Source organism: Glossina fuscipes, unplaced genomic scaffold (genome assembly GCF_014805625.2).
Source record: "Glossina fuscipes isolate IAEA_lab_2018 unplaced genomic scaffold, Yale_Gfus_2 1, whole genome shotgun sequence".
In the NCBI taxonomy this organism is placed as follows: Eukaryota; Metazoa; Arthropoda; class Insecta; order Diptera; family Glossinidae; genus Glossina; species Glossina fuscipes.
Genome location: NW_023998415.1, coordinates 45,816,865 through 45,837,149, shown reverse-complemented (window position 1 = coordinate 45,837,149; position 20,285 = coordinate 45,816,865). Strand labels below are relative to the sequence as shown.

At 34.2% G+C, this 20,285-nt stretch overlaps 3 protein-coding genes across 4 annotated transcripts; 2 read left to right on the top strand and 1 right to left on the bottom strand.

Annotated features, from left to right (window-relative positions):
- The first annotated feature begins 10,604 nt into the window (after positions 1 to 10,604).
- LOC119644970 (putative uncharacterized protein DDB_G0282129) lies at positions 10,605 to 13,474 on the top strand. Its single transcript, XM_038044713.1, has 2 exons — positions 10,605 to 11,076; positions 11,966 to 13,474. Exon 2 carries the CDS (start codon positions 12,233 to 12,235, stop codon positions 13,472 to 13,474), a length of 1,242 nt encoding a protein of 413 aa, XP_037900641.1. The 5' UTR covers positions 10,605 to 11,076; positions 11,966 to 12,232.
- A 47-nt stretch (positions 13,475 to 13,521) lies between these two features.
- LOC119631693 (transmembrane protein 43 homolog) lies at positions 13,522 to 15,542 on the bottom strand. Its single transcript, XM_038024125.1, has 7 exons — positions 15,369 to 15,542; positions 15,084 to 15,310; positions 14,638 to 15,010; positions 14,364 to 14,583; positions 14,025 to 14,306; positions 13,816 to 13,952; positions 13,522 to 13,754 (listed from the first exon to the last, which is right to left on the bottom strand). The coding sequence occupies exons 1-5, from the start codon at positions 15,462 to 15,464 to the stop codon at positions 14,095 to 14,097; spliced, it is 1,128 nt and encodes a 375-aa protein (XP_037880053.1). The 5' UTR covers positions 15,465 to 15,542; the 3' UTR covers positions 13,522 to 13,754; positions 13,816 to 13,952; positions 14,025 to 14,094.
- Positions 15,543 to 17,616: 2,074 nt separating this feature from the next.
- Positions 17,617 to 20,285, top strand: LOC119631681 (tRNA-specific adenosine deaminase 1). Of its 2 annotated transcripts, none has more exons than XM_038024106.1 (3): positions 17,617 to 17,694; positions 17,921 to 18,884; positions 18,956 to 20,285. In XM_038024106.1, the coding sequence occupies exons 2-3, from the start codon at positions 17,938 to 17,940 to the stop codon at positions 19,278 to 19,280; spliced, it is 1,272 nt and encodes a 423-aa protein (XP_037880034.1). In that variant the 5' UTR covers positions 17,617 to 17,694; positions 17,921 to 17,937; the 3' UTR covers positions 19,281 to 20,285. The 2 variants fall into 2 exon arrangements, with proteins under 2 accessions (XP_037880034.1, XP_037880035.1); XM_038024107.1 differs by having other exon boundaries at positions 17,693 to 17,783.

Here is a 20,285-nt window from a genome sequence, read left to right as displayed (position 1 = left end):
TTGTCGGAAAACTCTTGACCTTGCTCCAGGCTTCCAGGTTTTCGATCATCCTGCTACATATCTCGCATGGCACTCATATAGGTTACCCAAATGCCTCAAACCTTGGACAGTTGAACGTTATATGCTCGATGTCCTGTAATTGTCCGTACCGACCGAAGCTGTGCACGTAGCTTCGAAAGCAGCCACGACCGGTCAGAAACTGCGTGAGGTGATAATTTACCCAGCCGCACGTTTGGGGTTTGAGCGACAATATCCACCTACCTTCCTTGAGAACGATTGCTTGCATCTGCCCTCTGTGCGTGTCATATAGATATGTGTGTATATTTATGCTGTGTCATAGAGTGCTATTAAAATGAAATTATTTTCCATTTCTTTTGCTTCTTCTTATTTCTGTTATGAATTTTTGCCACAGAATTCGTCCGTGCTTTCGATATGATAATGGAGTGGCGCTACTATGCTTTAATGAAAATAAAAATTATTTTGTTATTACTTTTGTTGCTGTTGTTGCTGGCTGTTCTATGTATATTATATACATTAGTTGCAATATTTACATTAACTGCACTATATAATCAGCGTATGACGGGCACATGTCACTTCGCCATTATGTCTGACCATTCAAAACTAAACAGATAGATAGGTAGATGGACAGAACAGACAGAAAGGAGAAATCAAACGTATTAGAGAATACAATTGAGTTATGTGTAGCTCTCAACGAGACAACACACAATATTATTGACAATGACAATGATAATGATGGTGATGATCGTATTGATGAACATAGTGACGATTGAAAAATCGCTCTATGCGCAGAACTTTCGGTCGAAATAATCTTTTTTTTTTTTTTTACTTTTTAATCATACTCTGTGCCTTAAGTGTATATATATATATATATGTGTGTGTGTCTGTGTGTGTATGTGCTTTTGTATATACATTGCGTGCTTAAGTCAAAGTTAGCAAAGCAACATAAGAAACAAACAAACTATAAGTAGTTATATGAAATTGAAAAATATTTAGGCAGACAGACAATAATTGAATTGAGAGAATATGTGTGCAGAGAGCGTGCAGTTTATAGTGGTGAATAGTGAAAAAAAAAAAAAGAAAAAAAGAAAAAAAGCAGTGAAATGCACAGCTGTGTGGTAGCATGAGTTCACTTATGCTATTCATTCATATGCATGCATAACTATCTGCCCGTCATCGAGTGTGCATTTCTCTGTATATAAAGCAGTTGTAGTTTAATTTATTGTCTTTCATTGTTTGAATAATTAAGTGCATACAAGTGTGTGTGTGTGTGTGTGTGTGCATATGTGTCTACTTGTATAATGTAAAAACAAAGTCACATGCAAATTTCCATAACACAACAACAAAGCAATAATTGACAATTATTGATTTCGAAGAAATTAATTTATTATAGTCATTGTCCCTATCAAGATCTGTTGGCCGGCCCCATGACATATTCTAAAGTTTAGTTAAAGAAAAATGCTGCATATCGAGCTAACATTTCAACGCAAGCTTATGTCAATTATCGACATTAAGGTATAAGGCAAACCGAAGATTATGCAAATCCTTCCGCACAAACTTATATTGCCGCTGGCCAGTTAGACCCCTTTATAATTGATCCCAGAATTACCAGCATATTGCGTATACACCTATTTCTACTGAAAGGAATCATATCGATCTTCTTTTCGGTTTTTTTTTTTGTAAAATTGACATAATCGCAAAAAAGAACGTAAGAAATTTGATGAAAGCATTCGTTGATCGATTAGAAACCCACGCTTACGAAATGATTGCGTATGGCCTATGTGGAATATATTTTTGAAAAAACAAACATATTTTTTATTTATTCGCTTGGCGGGAAAGTTCTATCGTATTTCAAATAAAACACTTTAATTGAGAAACATTTGCTATGATGTTCAGCTGTCTACAGGTGGCTGTCAAGCTCCCCTGCAATTGCTTAAATCATTATCGCCCAGATCAGCGGTCACGCTTCGAGACTGAAATCTCTACCTAAAGAAATTTGGCAAATCCAAACATTTCCACCTTTACTTCCCAAGATGTCATATAAGTTTTTACAAACAACCCAAGCGTTGCTGTCTTTCTGGACCTCAAACCAAATACCATACTTTAAATGTCTTTCATTCGCTGCACTTTATTCATTCTACAACTCGCAAGTAACTGATAAAGGATATTGCAGATAGTGTCTCTTATATATTTCACGCGAGATACGCTAAATATTAGGTATTTGCAAAAATTTTGATCAACGATTTCTCCAGATAAAAATCTTAAAGAAAGCAGAGAAATGCCAGTGTGCATAATGGTTGAATTCGATGGTTTTGACCTTGATCTACATAAAATAACATTTTTTCATATTCAATGTTATTGATTTATTCAGCGTACGTCGACGCTCCACGTCGTGGAACCCCCGATATTGCATTTTCGACATTCATTTGGTGTTTGTTGCTGTTTGATTTGAAAATATCCGCCGCCAAAACCTATCAATCAGGTTCAGTAACTTATGGTGATGCTGCCACGTCATATCTCAATTATCGGTTTCAATTGCAACGGTTCAAGTAGTGGTGATTTTGATGTCAATGACAAAAAAGGGCCTGGAGGAACAAAAAAGTTCAAGGACCATGCATTGTAAGAGTTATTGACCGAAAATCCAACACAAACTTTCGAAAAACTTTCGAATCTCTTTCGAACTCTTTTGAGACATTCGCATGCGATTGAAGAGGTCCAAAAGGCGAGGAAACCGCTACCTCGTAAATTGACTGAAAATGTCATTTTTTTGATCGCTTGTTGCAAGAGTTGTCCAGGAAACACTGTTGCAGCGCGAATGGAAAGTTCTGACACACCCAGCATACTCACCATGACATGGCGCCTCCGGATTACCACTTCCTCAGATAGGTACAGCATGGCTTCGCTGTCACGCAACTCCGTAAAGTTGAGAAAGTGCGTAAATGGTTCGGTGGGTGGATCGCTGACAAATCAATATAAGTTCGTTTGACGAACGAAGATATCGCAATGTTGCCAAAAATATTGTAATACGTTATAGGGAATGATGGAAACTACTTTGACTAATATGCGTTGTATCAATTCCTCTCAATGAATGCCGTTTTCAGATTGCAAAAATGATCAAAACTTGTGCAAACATCTAATAATAAGACTCTACATGACGCATTCCACCCGCTTGCCTTGATCTGACAATTAAAATTACCTATCGATATTGAATAGCGACAGAACTGCCCCGCCAATCTATTACTTGATTATATTCTTAATAGCTTGCTCGGATACTCTTCTCTACTATTCTCTTAAATTTTCTTCCATCGCAAAAAAAGTGCAAAAAAACGCTTCTTTTTTTTTTTGTTGTTTTTTTTTTATGTTTTACAGAAAAGCATTAAAGGTATTTAAGGTATTAAATGAACTCTATCTGTCTTATTATTATTATTATTATTATTATTATTGTTTTCTAGGAATTTGGTCTATTGTGCTGTTGATTTGATTAGAGGAAAATTTACAGCGCATCCACACACACATGCAAACATACGCTGTCGATCTCGACCATATGTTTGGCTATCGTTTTATTAAAGTTTAAAATGTTCACGGACATAAAGTCTTACGCAAGCGTTAAATAAATATATACGCACGCACACGCAAACATTTTATTATCGTTTATATCGTTTATGGAGATGTTGATGAGGTAGGTAATAAATATTATGCTTTCCATTACATACATTATTTCATACATCATTTTGGATTGAAATTTTTAAAAATTTAATATTGTTTTGTTGCGGTCATCTATGAGTTGTAATTTTTTTACACGTCTACGAATCGATCGTCAGATGCGCTTAAGGAATGCAAAAATTCATTATTGCGTTCACAGGTAATCGTGGATTCTTATATCTTTTAGAAGATTACAAATCTCAAGTCGGATTGTGAATTGTAATAACACTTGGCATATTACAACCCGGGGGGCGTTCCTGCGCATCTTGTAAAAGATTTAGTTCATAGCCAATAGTGGATTCTATAATAATATCCTTTATCTTATACCCATCAGTGAAGGATGAAAGATATATTCATCTTATCAAAACATTTGCAAAGCACTTTGCAAAGTATATATATATATATATATACATATTTTTGATCAAGATCAAATTGTGAGTAAATTTAAACATGTCCGTCTGTCAGTCTTTGTAACGTGCATTGCAAGCGGAGAAAGTGAGCCTATCGGCTTCCAACTTGGCAAAAACATTAGAAACTCTTGCACGTAAATAGGTATTGAAAATGGACCAAATCAGCCGACAGGCACACCTACAATGCTATGTAAACTAAAAACACTTCTGCTTTTTAAAAGGAATAAAAATTTGATCTTTCACTCAGTACTTCTAAACTACTATCTCCTGATCGCAAACGTGAAGATATCATATTCGATAGAAACTTTGCAAGTTTCCGCACAGAGGATGGTAGGCCAAATTGGTCAGAGCAGAAGGGCGCAGTGGAGCGTAAATTGAACGCAGCTACGCTTTTTTTAACAAACATTTTTGGATTTTTGCTCGTTGTTCGAAAATGATTAAAGTTAAAAGGCTCACCCTTCCCACATTTGCCTTACGAGACACTTCACTATCGAGATGCAAAAATGGAAACAATCCAAGCCATGCCCACACAAAGTTGCAAATGATTAAATTTTGTTCTTTTCACTCATGAATGTTTAAAACTATTTTGTACACTCCTTAAGCGAAGATATATTGTCGCCCTAAAAATGGATTCATTTTAAAATCCAATATGGTAGACACCGCGATTCAGTTTTTCTTAATAATACCCCAGCGATATGGGCATCAACTGAAAGAACTGAAGAGAGTAGAATGCGAAAACAACTTTCTTACCAGATACAACTTTCTTACTTCTTTTTTTTTTTTTTTTAAATTATTATTATTATAATTAGTTTAACTAGAGAAATAAATTGTAAGACTAAAGGCTTAAAGCATTAGCATCTAAAAGCTATCGGCTTTTTAATTCAAGAAAGTTTTTTTTTTTTTGTTGTACCCATAAGAAAACATTCCGTTTGCAACTCGCCGAGATGTTCTTTAGAAGATTTATAAAGCATACAACAATCTACCAGCAGTGGGGTCTTTCCTACCGTGCCTGACGTTTGCACTCTTAAGTGCAATGTACTCAGTCACGACTTACTCTTTTCATCTCTCTTCATCTGATCACCATCGTTCTCCCACCTAAAAAGGGCATCCCATGTCGTAAGTATGTAGCAAAAAAAAAGAAAAAGAAGAGAATACTATGGCATATGCATTTTCGAGTCAAATGGAAAAACGATATGGACCGTCTGACGTCTGTTGTTGACACACTAATGCTCACAGAAATTGAAATAGAGAATTCATAATGCTGATCAAATACTTTTAGCTAATCGCCGCAATTTAGGGTTACAAATAGGTGTGGTCCGTCGATAATGGGACAAAAAACTATAGCTATAACTAAATCCATAAATAGCAGATATTGCTCTGAGACATTTATCAAGGATCATCTGAAACTTTAATAAACAAGTGAGTGTGATATGCTTAGACACACGCAGAGCGTAAACAAAAATAAAAAAAAAAAAGGACAAGACAAGGTCTCTGGCTTTAAAGGATGACCGCGAACTAAGCGAAATACCGGTACGAGCGGATCGAACGTATGGGGTACCCTTGCAAACCAAAAGTTAACTAATTAGACCTCTTACAGGATTGAATTCGATTTGCTTATATCAAAAGCAATCTTCTGCTTGCGAACGGCTAAGGAAAAAGTTTCTGTCATTGTTTCAAATGAATCGCTTCAGAATCGCATAAATTGTCCAATGTTTTCCTTGCAGCAATATTACATATACATATGCATAATATATACATATGTGTGTGTGCAAGGATTTGCGTATACATAAATGTTGTACGACTTTCGTCTTCAAATACGAAAACCATTCTGTGAGTGAGGTGTTCTTTGCACGGGTTATATATCTATCGCGTAAAATTAGAATCGAGTGTATATAATATATATGTAAATGAATCGATAGACGTGTATTTCTAATGTATGTATAGATGAGCATATATATGTAACTATGCACATGCATGAAAAGCTACATTAATGTTCATCGTCACTATCTAATCGTAATCGAACAGTTAAAGGTTAATGTTGAGTCACCTCTTGTTTTTATTTTTTATTTTTATTTTTTTATTTTTTTTTTTTGCTATTCTATTTGTTCTTCGTTTTGTTCGTCGTCATCGTCGTCATCGTCATCGTCGTCATCGTCATCGTCATCGTTTGCACGCTACCGCAATTTAATAGCGCAGCGGCAGTCTTCCAATCAGTACATATTTCAAATCATAGCCCGATGTCTTTCTTTTCCCAACTAACGGTTGACTTTCGTTTAAAAATAATACACACAGACACAAGCGTATGCCATAGACACCAAACTGTTGTTTAAGAATCGAACAGACATACACTCTGTAACGAGTTAAATAGGAGAGAAATAGAGGTGCACGTGTTTCATTTTTTATGCTTTCATCATTCAACCATCTACACAATCCATCCATTCAAGCCTTTGAATATTCGTATATGCATGCGCACACATACATTAGACAACTGTTCCAATCTCTGCGTACATTGACTTTCTCGTTTGTTTTGAAAATGTTATGCTTATGCTATGCTTTACGCGTTAAGTAGAGCGATCACTAGAGCGGTTTATTGCTAAAAACACGATGAAAAACAATAATAACAAAAAAAGCATATCAAATGCATACACAGCACTAAACAATTGTGTTATATAGAATGGTACAATAATAACGATAATAATAATAATAATAATAATAATAATAACAACAACAAAAGTCGCAACATAAGCGCTGTTTGCAAAATTTTTTGCTTCATTGCCTCGTACGCTCTCTCGTTTACCGCTTACCCAGTCGTCGTCGTTGTCGTCGTCAATGGATACATGATCGCCGTATTGTTGGGAAAAGCCCCTTTCGTTCGTTCATTCGTTTAAACGAACGCTTTTTGTTCCATTGGCATCACGATTTAGCTTTTTGTCGACTCGACCGTGATTCAATCACTTTAGCTTTTTTTTACTTATTTCTTTTTGATATTGGAGAAGGAGATCGTGTTGGCGCATACGGGGCTGAGAGACTGAAATTTCACCTCAACGCTACATGCAACATTTATTTTTTTATTTAGTTTGTTTCTTTTATTTGTGACCATAATGCATAGCAACAAAAACAACAATAAGGACGGTGTGTAATGGAAAACCCTCTACTAAAAAATGTTTGTTTGTATATTTACGTTACTTGTTGTAACTTGAAGTGAAGGTGTAAATGTTCGCAATGTGTTATTGTAGTTGTTGGCACACCAAGTGTTCGTGCTAATGTTCGGCCCATCAAAATATAAAATTTTCATAGATCTGTTGAGAAACACAATCATTACATTTAACTGTTCGTGTTAGACAGCAGCTAAAGTGAGGCTTAACCTCTCTCTCTCTCTCTCTCTCTCTCTCTCTCTCTCCCCAATAATGCCATCGAATGAACGCAGACCCAGTCCAATGAAAAAAGAAAAGAGAACGTAATACTCGGTTAGTTTGGGTATTGTTGGTGGCAATACGGATACGCGCATCAACATATACACGCACGCATAAGCGCACCCACACTCCTACACACCTACACCTATATACCATACATGCTTAAGCGGACGGACAATTGGAAAATGCATGCACCAATTTACTGCACAGTCACTGCGATAGAAGAATGTGGAGTAAAAGCAGTGGCAGGCTTTGACTACCTGCCTCGATATTATGACGATTGCATATTATATGCAATCGTTTAACACTGATAGGCGTGTAACACTTTATTTCATCGTGTGTGTGTGTGTGTGATTTGATTTGCTGTGATTACCAAGTACTTCTGATACAAAACTACAGACTTCCCTCCTCGCGCAAACAAACAAATCGTATTTTGCAATGAGTACAATTGTCTACATACGTCATGAACGATATATATTACAATTAATTTTCTATTTAACAGATCGATGATAATGTCAAATTTGTACCGCATACGATAATCGTGGAACATGTGTGAGAATTTGCTTTTTAATCGCTATTTATAAAGAAAGCAACAGACAGACTTCCGTGTCTCGAATCCAATCAATTTCGATTTTTAATTAAATCTCAAATATTAACTCAAAATATATTGATGAGACGCTTAGCAGAGATTAGTTTAAGGCGAACAAAATGAATGGAGAAAGAGTTCGTAAAAGGTTAATATATTTTAAATGGAGCGAAGTGATTTTACTTTTAATTATAAAAATATAAAATATTAAAAAATATAACAGTCCTTACTAATATAGTCAATGATATTAAAATCTATTATATGCCATTCTAGACGAGTTCATAAATAATATTTGTTAAATCACTTCCTCAAACTTCCTCATCAGAAAATCGAGATGCACATCACATACTGTACGAGATCGCAATATGAATTAAATGATCTGCGTTTACGCTCAACTTGGATATTCGGAATTCTTCAGTTTTCAGTCTCGCTACGAACTGGAAAAAAGAATACCCTCTATATCCTTTTTATGGGACGAAAACCGGCGCCATTAATTTCAAGAGTAGTAGAGATCATGTTCAGGTCCGCAAGGGTTTCTTCAGAATAAGTCACGGCCAGTTCCAGTTCGAAATATCAAAATTTGCTTTCGCGTATTTCATATCTGGAAGATAAACATAATATACACACAACTATATAAATGTAAATTTGTATATAAAGAATGAAATAGAAAATTTCTACCGGGCTTATGTTGGCTGCAAAAGAAGTTCATTTTTATTTCCTTAAGAAATTTTTCATTAATTTATAAAAAAAAAAACACACACACACTTATAATTGCAATTTTTTGCTGGAAACAAAAGTAGACCAAGTCTTAGAATTGATGGACATGGACAGACATGCCAAATATTGATGCAACTTGCCGTAGTTGGAAACTGTCGCTTAAATCGAACATGAATGTCGATTTTGTAAAACGGAAATATCTCATCAATCTTCAATCTTCAACACCGGGACAGATTTTACGGACTTAAGTCGAGCGCGAGCATTATAAATAAAAACTGCATTACAATCTTGTTCCGCTAAACTGGTTTGTGAGATCGTCAACGCTATTTCGACCGTTTAAAACACCTCGTATTGGAACGATGGACCGATATTACATGCATTTAACAGCTTTTTATTAACCTTGAACTGCCCATTAAGCATCGATTTTGATCCAATCAAAACCATACAAACAATCTTAATTCGAATTGTATAAAAATAATCTCAATTTTTCTTTATAAAAGTACCACAAGCTTTACAACAATAAAGATCAAATTTAAGAAAAATCTTAAGGATTGTAATACATATCTATATTTTTTTGCTAAATACATTTTTCAGTATCCGCCCGTATAAGTAATGAGAAAAGAAGAAAATTTTATATATAAAAATATTTTTTTTTCTTTGCTTAGATTAACTGGACTAAGCCAAAAAGGATAGCTTATATGTGCATTTAAAAAAATTTTGGATAATTATTAAAGGAAACAACTTTTCCTCTTCTTTTGCAATCTAAAAACGAAAATTGTCATCTGTACCAACGACCGTACCGCCTTGAATATATCGATTATCGTCCAATCATCGATCGGTATGGACGTCGAATGGACGATCGATTCGGAACACCACGTGTTGTTGACGTTCAAATAACTTTTTTAAGAGGATCATGAAGGCAATTTCCATCTCCAGCAAACTGTCTACATTTAGTAATTGTTGCATAGTTTTAGGCGTATTTTATAATCTTACATTTCTTTCTATTCTTAAACAATTTTTCTGCAAAATTTCTAAAACCCAAAATACATTTCTCATAATTACCAGTTAAGTAAAAACCATCGATTGCTCGATTCAAGCGATATTATGTCGTCATGCAACTTGTTCCAGTGCTAAGTGCCTACGAGAACAAAAAACGTAAATTTAATGATATTTACATCAACAATCCTTGTGTATCTAAAATTAAAATTCCCTTGACTATACGAATGAAAGCAAGATGAAAGCAAGACCTCGCACTAACTTCCAATTCGCGGCAATAGGTTGAGAGCAAGCGAATTTGAATATAAACTATTGCTCAAATTATAAAGCATATACACCAGATTAAAAACAATAAACTTTGACTAAGATTTTACTCAAGTAAAAATATTTCCCTCTTTGGTCAACAATTATTGCTTAATTTCGTGTTTACTATTTTTACTTAAATCGTTCTCAAAAAAACTTTATTACAATTATTAATACAAAATATTCAATTAAATATTTATTCATTTTCTTTTTAAATTCTCAGCTAGTCAACAATAGACAGCAAACAATAGACGGGTACGCTACGTTGTAAAAAAAGGAAATAACCCAGCGTACACACAAAATTCTTTGTTTGCGCCTTAGTAAGGTTGGAGGTTAGTTTTGGTATACTTCTTCCATTTCATTATGCCTTTATGTTTCGTTATTAAACTATATTTAATCCAATGTCTTAATAATTTTTATTTGTTGCATGTTCGCTACCTCTAAAGTACATCAAAACAATAATAATATATATGTATATATATAAATATGTATATAAAAAACTTTGTCGATTAAGATGTTTTTAAGATGCTTCCAAACACAAGAATCATTTTACAAAACGATGATTACGACTTTTTAAGCGGCGATGCCACAAGCTGTACTGTTCTACTAGAAAATGTCGATCTTCTTCATTTCATAGAATTATTCGTAGCCCTCGATAGCGAGATCTTGGTTGATTGGAACAAAAATCAAAAAATGGTTTTATTATGCATTACGTGCAAACAAGCTGACTTACGTCCTATCAGGCTATCATTGCCATGAGTCCTCTTTAAACATACCTCGAGCTACGCCATCATCATGTATGTCAAAGTTTGTTTGCATTAAATATGAATTAACTCCGGTGCTTCATTATTCCAAACGCTTTCATAAATTGTACACTCTACCCATTAATAAACACCGAAGTTTTAATTTGTCCTTAAGCCGGAAACTATTGGTAAATTGAAAACTTAACTTGCAAAAGTCAAAAAAAAAAAAAAAAAAAATCAAGTCAAAGCAAAAGCGAATGCAATTATAAAAAAATGTTTATTGTTAAACAGTTAAATCATATGTTTGGCAAGCCATATGCCATTACTATGAGAAAACGTAAACAGTTGTTTGAAAAGTGTATAGCTTTATAGGGCATATAAAAAAGACCAAAATTTTGCAACGCAGAAAGTTGAATAGATTTGTCAGTGACAGTCCGGGCCAAGTTGCCGTGTTTCAATAAAACGAAAACTCCAAATACTTTTTTTTTAGCATTAGCATTTGATTTACACAAACACGAAATACCAATATAAAACCTTTCTTTGCTTTCTCTTTCTTACTGTGCTTTAAATGTCATATTTCCTTACATTTCCAGAAACTTTGAAACTTTGAAAGTAAGGCCTGTTTAGATCTTTTTTTTTTTTTCTGAAGTTGTTCTTGTCGAACGCGATTTGTTTAACGATTTATTTTAATTTCTCAAACTATTAGTTGAACGGATTAAATTACATAATAAACATTTACTATTATTAAAGAAGAATTGAACAAGAGTTATTGCTGCGTAGTCGATCTATCGTGTAAATTAAAACAACTACAAAATTTTTATTCCAAGCATTATTAATATCTTAACCAAGTCAACACTTGAATGCTCCTAACAGTTAATATAGTAGGAAGACACTACACGAGAATAACAGTTGAGACAGGGCGGTTTTAGGGAGTAAAAAAAAAAAAATTTAATAAAACTTTATATATCAATGTATATATATATATACATATTAAAATTTTAACACCTGAGGACCTTTTAGGTTTTCATTTTGTTTTTTTTTTTTTTTTTCCTTATTATGCTTAACATTTAACATTAGATGTCGCTGTTTTAGTTTGAGGTATTTACAAAATGAAGACCATCAATGTGGCAATTTATCAATTACGCCACTGACAGTTCTTCAATAGCCACAGTCAACAATACACTTAAGCTCTTGAATGTGTGATTAAAAGGCAGTAAATTTACTTATAGTTAAAAAAATTTATAAAACAAATTTTACGATTAATGCTCTGTTAATAAATAGACAAGAGTTTACGTTAAGTATTATATTTCAAGGAAAACCGTTATTTTTTGAAATTAAAATGAAATGATGGATCCAAAGTATCAGCAACATCAACATCACTCGCTTACTAAATCAATTAATGGAGCTGAAGAGAATCGTCAATATTTACGTGCCTTCATACAGACATATCGTAATTTGCCAGTATTATGGGATACTTCATTGAGGGACTATACTAACCGAGATAAACGTGCCGAAGCGTATCAACAGTTGGTGCCCATTTATCGTTACCTTAAACGTGATGCTAATCTTGAGGATGTTAAGAAAAAAATCAACACATTGCGTACAAATTATCGCAAAGAACTGAAAGTAGTCGAGTCTGCTCGCCGGGAGGGGAACGTTTATCAGCCACGTTGTTGGACATTTTATGAATTAGACTTTTTACGGAATGCCGAGAAATTCTTAGCCGTAAATCCTCAAATTAAAAGCGAAAATTCATTTCTCTTTAATGAACACTCGCCTAATCAGTTTCTGGAAGCTTCACTTTATGGATTTCGTAGTATAGCCTGCACCCCACCACCTAATATAAGCGAAATGTTTCACAAATCGTTTGGACAAGCGCCAGCACTCAATACGCAACAAAAGGTAGAACATCAGGCAGCTAGCACACCGCCATTGGGTACGCTACCAGGTGGCCAACAAGTAACAAATAATCATGGCAATTCCGTAACAGCTTCTCAGCTTTATCAGCAGCAGCAGCAGCAGCAGCAACAACAGCAGCCGCAGCAGCAACAATCACAACAGCACAACTCACAGAATGTAAATTCTGTTCCCCACACAACTGTAAAACGCTTGCGCGCGAATTCTCCTGCGAATGGCCACGGCAACAATCCATCTCGTCCCCCTTCCAACGAAACCTTAGCGATGGCCTGTGATTATCTATCTTCTAGTTATCCAGAGGAGGAGTCATTAGCGCGCACCTGGACTTTTAAACTAAAACGTTTGCCCCGCGATCAACGTTTATTGGCAGAAAAATTTATCAGCGACGTCTTATTCGAAGCGGAGTCCGGAACATTGCATCGCGGCTCAATGCAATTAAATGCTTTCGAGCCATATGTACGCTTCGAGGACAACACGTCAGACGAGGCTACAGAAAATGAAAAATCCCAAAGTCCTTCGAATCAAATAGCAAACAACACTAGCAGAAATTTGTCAAACTGTGCAGACAATGCAACAACTCCGGCGCAATCAACGCAGACATCACAAAAAGTTGAAATGGAATTGCAACAAAAAAATGACACTGAAAACAAATTTAATGACTACAATTGACAACAATAGCAATAAACAAAAAAAAAGAAATTACACAAAACGAAAATTACATTTTTTCATAAAATGATTGATTGATGTCTGAGTTGGTTCTATCTATTGGTGTATATAATCGACGGCCATTTTTCCCCATATTTTGGGTTTTGTTTTTATTTTGACAATTTTCAGAACATAGTCATCAATTTGTGCCGAATCTATTGATATCCAACGCCCGTGATGAGGTTATTTTCAAGACAGAGATCAAAAGGCATCCATTTGAAAAGTGTGGACTTAGACTTGGCGACTGTAAGAAAAAAAGAAAAAGATGATTTTGCAAATTTTATTAACAAAATTAGATCTGTTACAGTGTGAACAAGTCCACGAATTTTTTTTGTTTGAAGATTCCACATATGACAGAGTTAGTCCAAATTATTTATAAATTGCGTAGAAAATGAAAACACTATGTGAACCATTCTTAGTGTTGATGAGTACAAATAATTAACTAAAATTTTATAAAATAAAATTTACATGAATTTTTACAAAATATATTAAAAACATAACATAACATATTTACCAACTAAATGACATGAATACTCAAAATTTCCAGTTTTGTTCATTATTCACAAAAAGACAATATCAAAAAATTAATCAACTCTTTGATAAATGCTGACGCCCCGCGCGAACCACACAAATGGTGAAGCAGCCGCACAAATTAGGCCTGCTGCAACCATCGGACGATGTAAAATCCATGCTATCGAGGCTATAATTAAAGTGAGTGACAAAGACAATATTACGTTCGTACCGACAGGATACTGAGGATCGGGTGCTAAAGCCGAAAGGAATTGTATTTGAGTCACTATAAAAAAAAAATGAAATAACTTTTTTCTTATTTTTTTGCAAATTTTAAACTTACACAACTTGTGAAACAACTTTGACGTGCAAGTAACACCAAAGAAAACTAAAATCCAACCAACGAACCGAAAAGCCCAGGCTGTTAACCGTTGAGCGTGATGCTCCATTTTAAAGACCTGTGTGAGTGAGTGCTCACCTGGATATACTAATAGCACTTCTATACCGCGACTAGTTTCATACGGTACAATTTTGTTTTTATCCAATTTCCCGACAATAGTGTACTAAAAGAAAAACACAATTAACTCGGAATTTCTAATACATAAATTATATCTCACCATTTCTCCTTCTAAGCCCGCGAAGGTAAACAGTATACGTATATCACCAATTTCTGGATTAAATATATCATTTGTGTGATAGTAGAGACCAAGATGCAATTTGATAAAAGGATCTTCTGGCCTCGTGTCCGATGTTAGCTCGACAAAGCTTTTAAACTTGTCCTTAATTTCGTTACCCAATTCGTAGCGTCCCACGTAGACTGCATCAGCAATTTGTACCTTAGACTCTATAGGAAATTGTCTGGGGTTTTGATGACCAGTTTGTATGTAAAAGTTACGCGAATCAATTAAATGATCCCGCCATTCGCGTATGTAATAATAACTTCGATCTTCTGTATGAACAGACGCAACACTTTCACCAAAATTGTGTTCTCTACATCATAGGAGACAATATTGATAAAATGCTTTTGTATACATCGTTAGCTAACATTTATATCAAAACATACACAGTCTCTTCCACCCACTGATACATTTGTACACGCCTTTTCAATTTCACAGCTAATACTTGTATATTATAATCAGGTTCGGTTAATGGCTCTCCAATAATGAGAGGCCCGATTATATGAACAATGCGTCCATTGTAGGTGGGCTCGATATCATCTGTATTAGCTTCCAAAGTAACCGCAATATCTAAAGCTTCGTCAAGAGACATAATTGTGTGTACCGCGCGTCCCTATTAATATAAAAGCAAGGCAAAATAAGACGCTTTTGTCCACAAATATTAGACCAACCTCATTCCAAAATAAAACACAAGCACCAACTAATAGTAATATTATGCCAAATGTAGCTATAAGCCAATTACGCTTAAACGCTTCCACCAGGGTCATTGCCACAACATTATTTCTATGATCTTTTTAAAGTTTATAAATATTGCTCTAATATAAATTTTTTTCCCAAGAAAATAAATACTAAGGTATAATTAAAGTGTCATTATTCAAAAACGCAACGTATCGTATCATGGCAACTGCTTTCTTCTTATCACCGGCAATACAATTACAGTTAAAGATGACAAGATAATGCGTCGTATACTTCAATTTTCGTTAATTAAAACATCTGCAAAAACTTACAAATATGAAGAAAACATTCTGCAAATAAATTTCTAGTGTTTCTATGGATCGAGAATACTTTTCTTAAATTTTTCTTTTATTTTTTCGTCATTCTTATGAACTTTTATCAAAGGAATAAATCAAAAATATTACCTTAATTTGAAAAGTAAATACGGGCAGCAAGTATGTAGTACGTTCAGTTATGTTAACGTAAGACTCATTTTAACAAAAAAATGTTTCTATTTATCCCTGAAACGGAACGAACCACAGCAATTTTTAAAAAGAGCATGCATTTTCCGTCTCGCTACAATATGATAAATAGCAGCATATTTATTTTAATTTTATGGTAGAAGAAGGGGAAAAATTTTAATGTCCATCTCTTTCAGAGGAAATAAAAACATATAGAATGCTAAAATTGTTTAAAACCAGAGGGGGTAATCATACACGCAGGCAATCATTGCCGTAATTATTGCCTGGTCTTTTTAGAAGACAATTGATTATGGCCAAGATGCTAATCAGGTGCCATCGCCGACAGTTTTCCAATTCTTTCCCTCAAATTTTCCATTGCAATCCTTAAATAGACGAGCGAAACGTAAAAAATTGACGTTTATTTGTTTTGTATTAACAAAGCACATACGGCAATTAATAACAAGCACATAATAGAAAATTATGCAGAATATGAATCGCAAAAAGTAGTTAAGTTAAATTCAGTGTTCAAAATTTTAGGTTTTTTATTATTATACATTCTCTTGTACAGATTTTCCATTAACATGAATATTAACAGTTCTGTTATAATATCTTGTTAGTGATTAATTCACATAAATAATGTCTTTTTCACAGTTATATTACATTTTCTCTTCTATTCCAAATATTTTTTCGTTTATGCTTCTGAATAAAAAAGATCTAGTGTACAAAAAGTTCTATATCAGTATTTATTTATATTTAATTTTTAAGTAAATTTTTATGCGAGTTACAACTTAAACAATTCTTTATACGTTTCAGATTGTTCGGTTTGCAAATTTCGTGCCTGCAATCCTCTAAATTGTTCACCCCACTGCCTCAATTGTAGTGGCCTCCACATAAGCATCAACACCATCGCCTTCATAGATTAGGTGGAGTGTCGAAGAGAAGTTAAATAATTTCCTCCCACTTTTTAGTTGTCGCAAATATTGGCAGTATACACTTACTCCTCATACCACCACTCGCAGCACGTGAAGAAAAGTCACTTTGGAAACGCAGGACATCTGCATAAATCTACTTAGTGTGCGGTTGTTATTAAGCGATCATAAAAGGAAGTTACCATACACTTTGCTGAAAATGTACAAATTGGTCAACAATGTTTAATTTTGGTCGATATTGAAAAAAAAAAATTGTACCTACTTTTATCAATTCCTTTTTTTCACAAAGCACAAATATAATTTCGGACACACTTTATTTTTTTTTAACTTTGGAATTAATACTTCATTTTCCCACAGGTGTTTTTTACAAAGGCAACTCTAAAAGAGAATCTGGTAATTCTGTTTAGTTTATACTCAATACTAATGCAAATTTGTTCTCAGCGACAGAAATGTTATTGTCGCCAGATTTGACAGTAACTGAGAGAGTATTTGACGATAGTCGCCGGCAAATTTGGCAAAATTATTAGATTCTCTTGGCGATTACCGCTTACTTCTTTGTCGTCTGCTGACATGATTATTCCAAGGTTTACTATGAATGACGGAAAATTGATATTCCCCTGCTGTGTTATGCTCGGCAGTGGATATTAATTTTACAATTTTTTAAAGCAATAAATAAAAATTTCTTACTGTTTCTGCGATACGTTGGAAGCCGTTTTTCATTTTATTTGTCCATTTTCCCTTTTTTTTCTTTTTTTTTTTTTTTTTTGCTTTTTTTTTTTTTTTTTTTTTTTTCTAAACTTATTTGGTGGTTACACTATTTGATGGAGTATTACGATTTTTCACAGCAGAAATGTGATCCATAAGAATTTGTCTGCAGTCTACTGTCCAGAATGGTAAATCTACGCAGAATTTAAGCTTTTTTAATATTCTACTACGATAGCAGATCTTCTAAACTAGATTTCTAAATTTCCTCAAGATCGAGGTAAACATTTTTTTTTTTTTGATAAAATTAACTTTTCTTCTAATTGTCTGCAGACAATTTGCAATGGCTGTTTCCAAATAAGAAGCAGAAGCATTACTATATTTGTAATGCACTGTTTATCTTTGGTTTCTTTCAAGCGACTTTTTTAATTTCTATGGACTATTTTGTAAATGAAACAATTTTCCCTTCAATTGAAAAGATGGCCTCAATGTGTTTTGCGAAATTTAAGAGTTTACCTAAAACCGGTAAACCCACTGATACAGAATGGACGGTATTAGCAGCTGTAGTAGAATCCGACGAGAAAGGAGGTACATGCAAAGTGGTTTCATTGGGTTGTGGTACCAAATGCATAGGCAAAAGTAAACTTTGCGAAAGAGGTTTAATACTAAATGATTCCCATGCTGAGGTATTGGCCAGAAGATCTCTTTTGCGTTATTTTTATAAAGAAATTAAAAAAGCCATAAACGCACCGAAAGAAAAACAATCAATATTTACTTGGTGCGAAAAGAGGAGAAAGCTATATTTAAAAACCGGTGTAACGTATCATTTCCTTAGCACTCAACTGCCTTGTGGCGATGCTTGCATTAAAACAAGTTCAAATGATCTTCATGAATATCACGAGCCAAACGCTAAGAAATTAAAAACAACGAACGAATACGATAGTGAAAATTCTCTAGGAGATTTAGTATATACTGGGGCGAAACTTCTAGATCCCCAACACAAAGACTGCATGGAGCAGTCAGTGGGAGCGATGCGCACGAAGCCAGGTAAAGGCGAACCCACATTATCAATGAGTTGCAGTGACAAATTAGCTAAATGGCAACTTATGGGAATACAAGGTGCTCTCATCGCTGCCTTGCTCGCAGAACCTATTTATTTGAAATCTATGACATTTTATGGTAATAATAGTAGTTTAGAGTGCCTTGAAAGAGCCATTTGGCAAAGATTTATAAAGGATTCTAAATTTAATCATTCAATTTATCGTTTACATAAACCGGAAATTAGAAGATATATTGCATCAGAATTTTTATATAAACAAGTGCCCAATAAAAAACCTTCTCCAAATGGTCTGGCTTGGTGTGATATAGAATTGAAGGACAAGTAAGTGATAAACATAAATTTAAAATATTAAATAATGAATAATAAAAATGTATTTCTATACGTATTTGTAGACCATACGAAGTTTCAGTTAACGGGAAACGTCAGGGCATCATTTCGAAAAAATTACATTCGCCGGAGGCTTCATTGAAAATTTCGAAATTTCATTTATTTTCAGAATTTTTAGATATTCTCAAATTGAAACCAATTTTATTGGAAACGTTTGGTTTGACAATAGAAAATGTCGAAAAGCTTAACTATTTAAAGGCCAAGTGTTTATCAAAAACTTATCAAACAGCTTGGTTAGAAGCTAAAACTAAATACTTTAAACAATGGTCGGAGAAACCGGAAAATTTAATAAAATTTTATACAAATAAAATAATCATAGATGATGAGTAAAAAAAGATCAATGTAATTTGGAAATCTGTTGTTTGTCAGGCAGCTCGTTGAGAGCATGAACGCGAATGTTTACGTACAAATATCAATTTGGTAAGGCGAGCAACAGTTAGTGAAGTGTAAAGTGAGGTTAAAGCAAGAGCTGGTGACGGTGTTTAGTTTTTTTTCTAATTAATTAATAATAATTACTAATATAATTAATAGGACTATAAAGCCTTTTGTGGCACAGTTATGAGTAACGGTGATTTGTAGATATAGATAATAAGTACGTTGTACAGTGTTGGATCAAGGCCTAGATACACAAGTAGTTAGAAATTATAGATAATACGTTATAAATTATAGAAGGCTTTAACGACCATCTTGAATAGGTTAACTAAACGTTTTGTTCGTACGGAGTGGTAAGAAGTTCCGCAACTTTACAGCTTTAGCAAAGAATAGCCTTGATGATGATGATAAATACTTACCAGGCCAGGCAGCATTAAATTCCATTGTCCTCTCACAGTTAGTAGATAAGATTTTCTCCCACAAAAAGGTTCTAGTAGACGAATGCGCATGAGCTTATGAGCTGAGAACAAAAGACAAGATATCTCACTTCTGTTGATAAGTATAAACAGTGGTTTCGACGAAAGATTTCCGCTTTTGGTGGTGAGTACATGGAGCAAAATAGAGGTACCTTTGCTTTCAGGGAAAGATTTGTTGTAGTTGTGTCATTATGACTTTAGACATTTTTAGTTCATAGACATTTTATAAACTCTATACAGCTTTTATCTGAAAGAGCAAATTGGATTTAAAAGTTTTCCTCCGACCAACCTGCGGTTTATTTCGAAAATCAGTACAATCGCCCCTTAAGCCCATCCACAAGTATCTTGAAAGGTTTGTTACATCTCCATGTTGGGCGAAGATTTAGGGGAGAGAATTGCATTATGGATAGTCTCTAAATTTCTCTATTTTCTTTTACTTTTTAAAGCTTTTTTTTTTTATTATTATTGTTTTAGACAATTTTTCTTC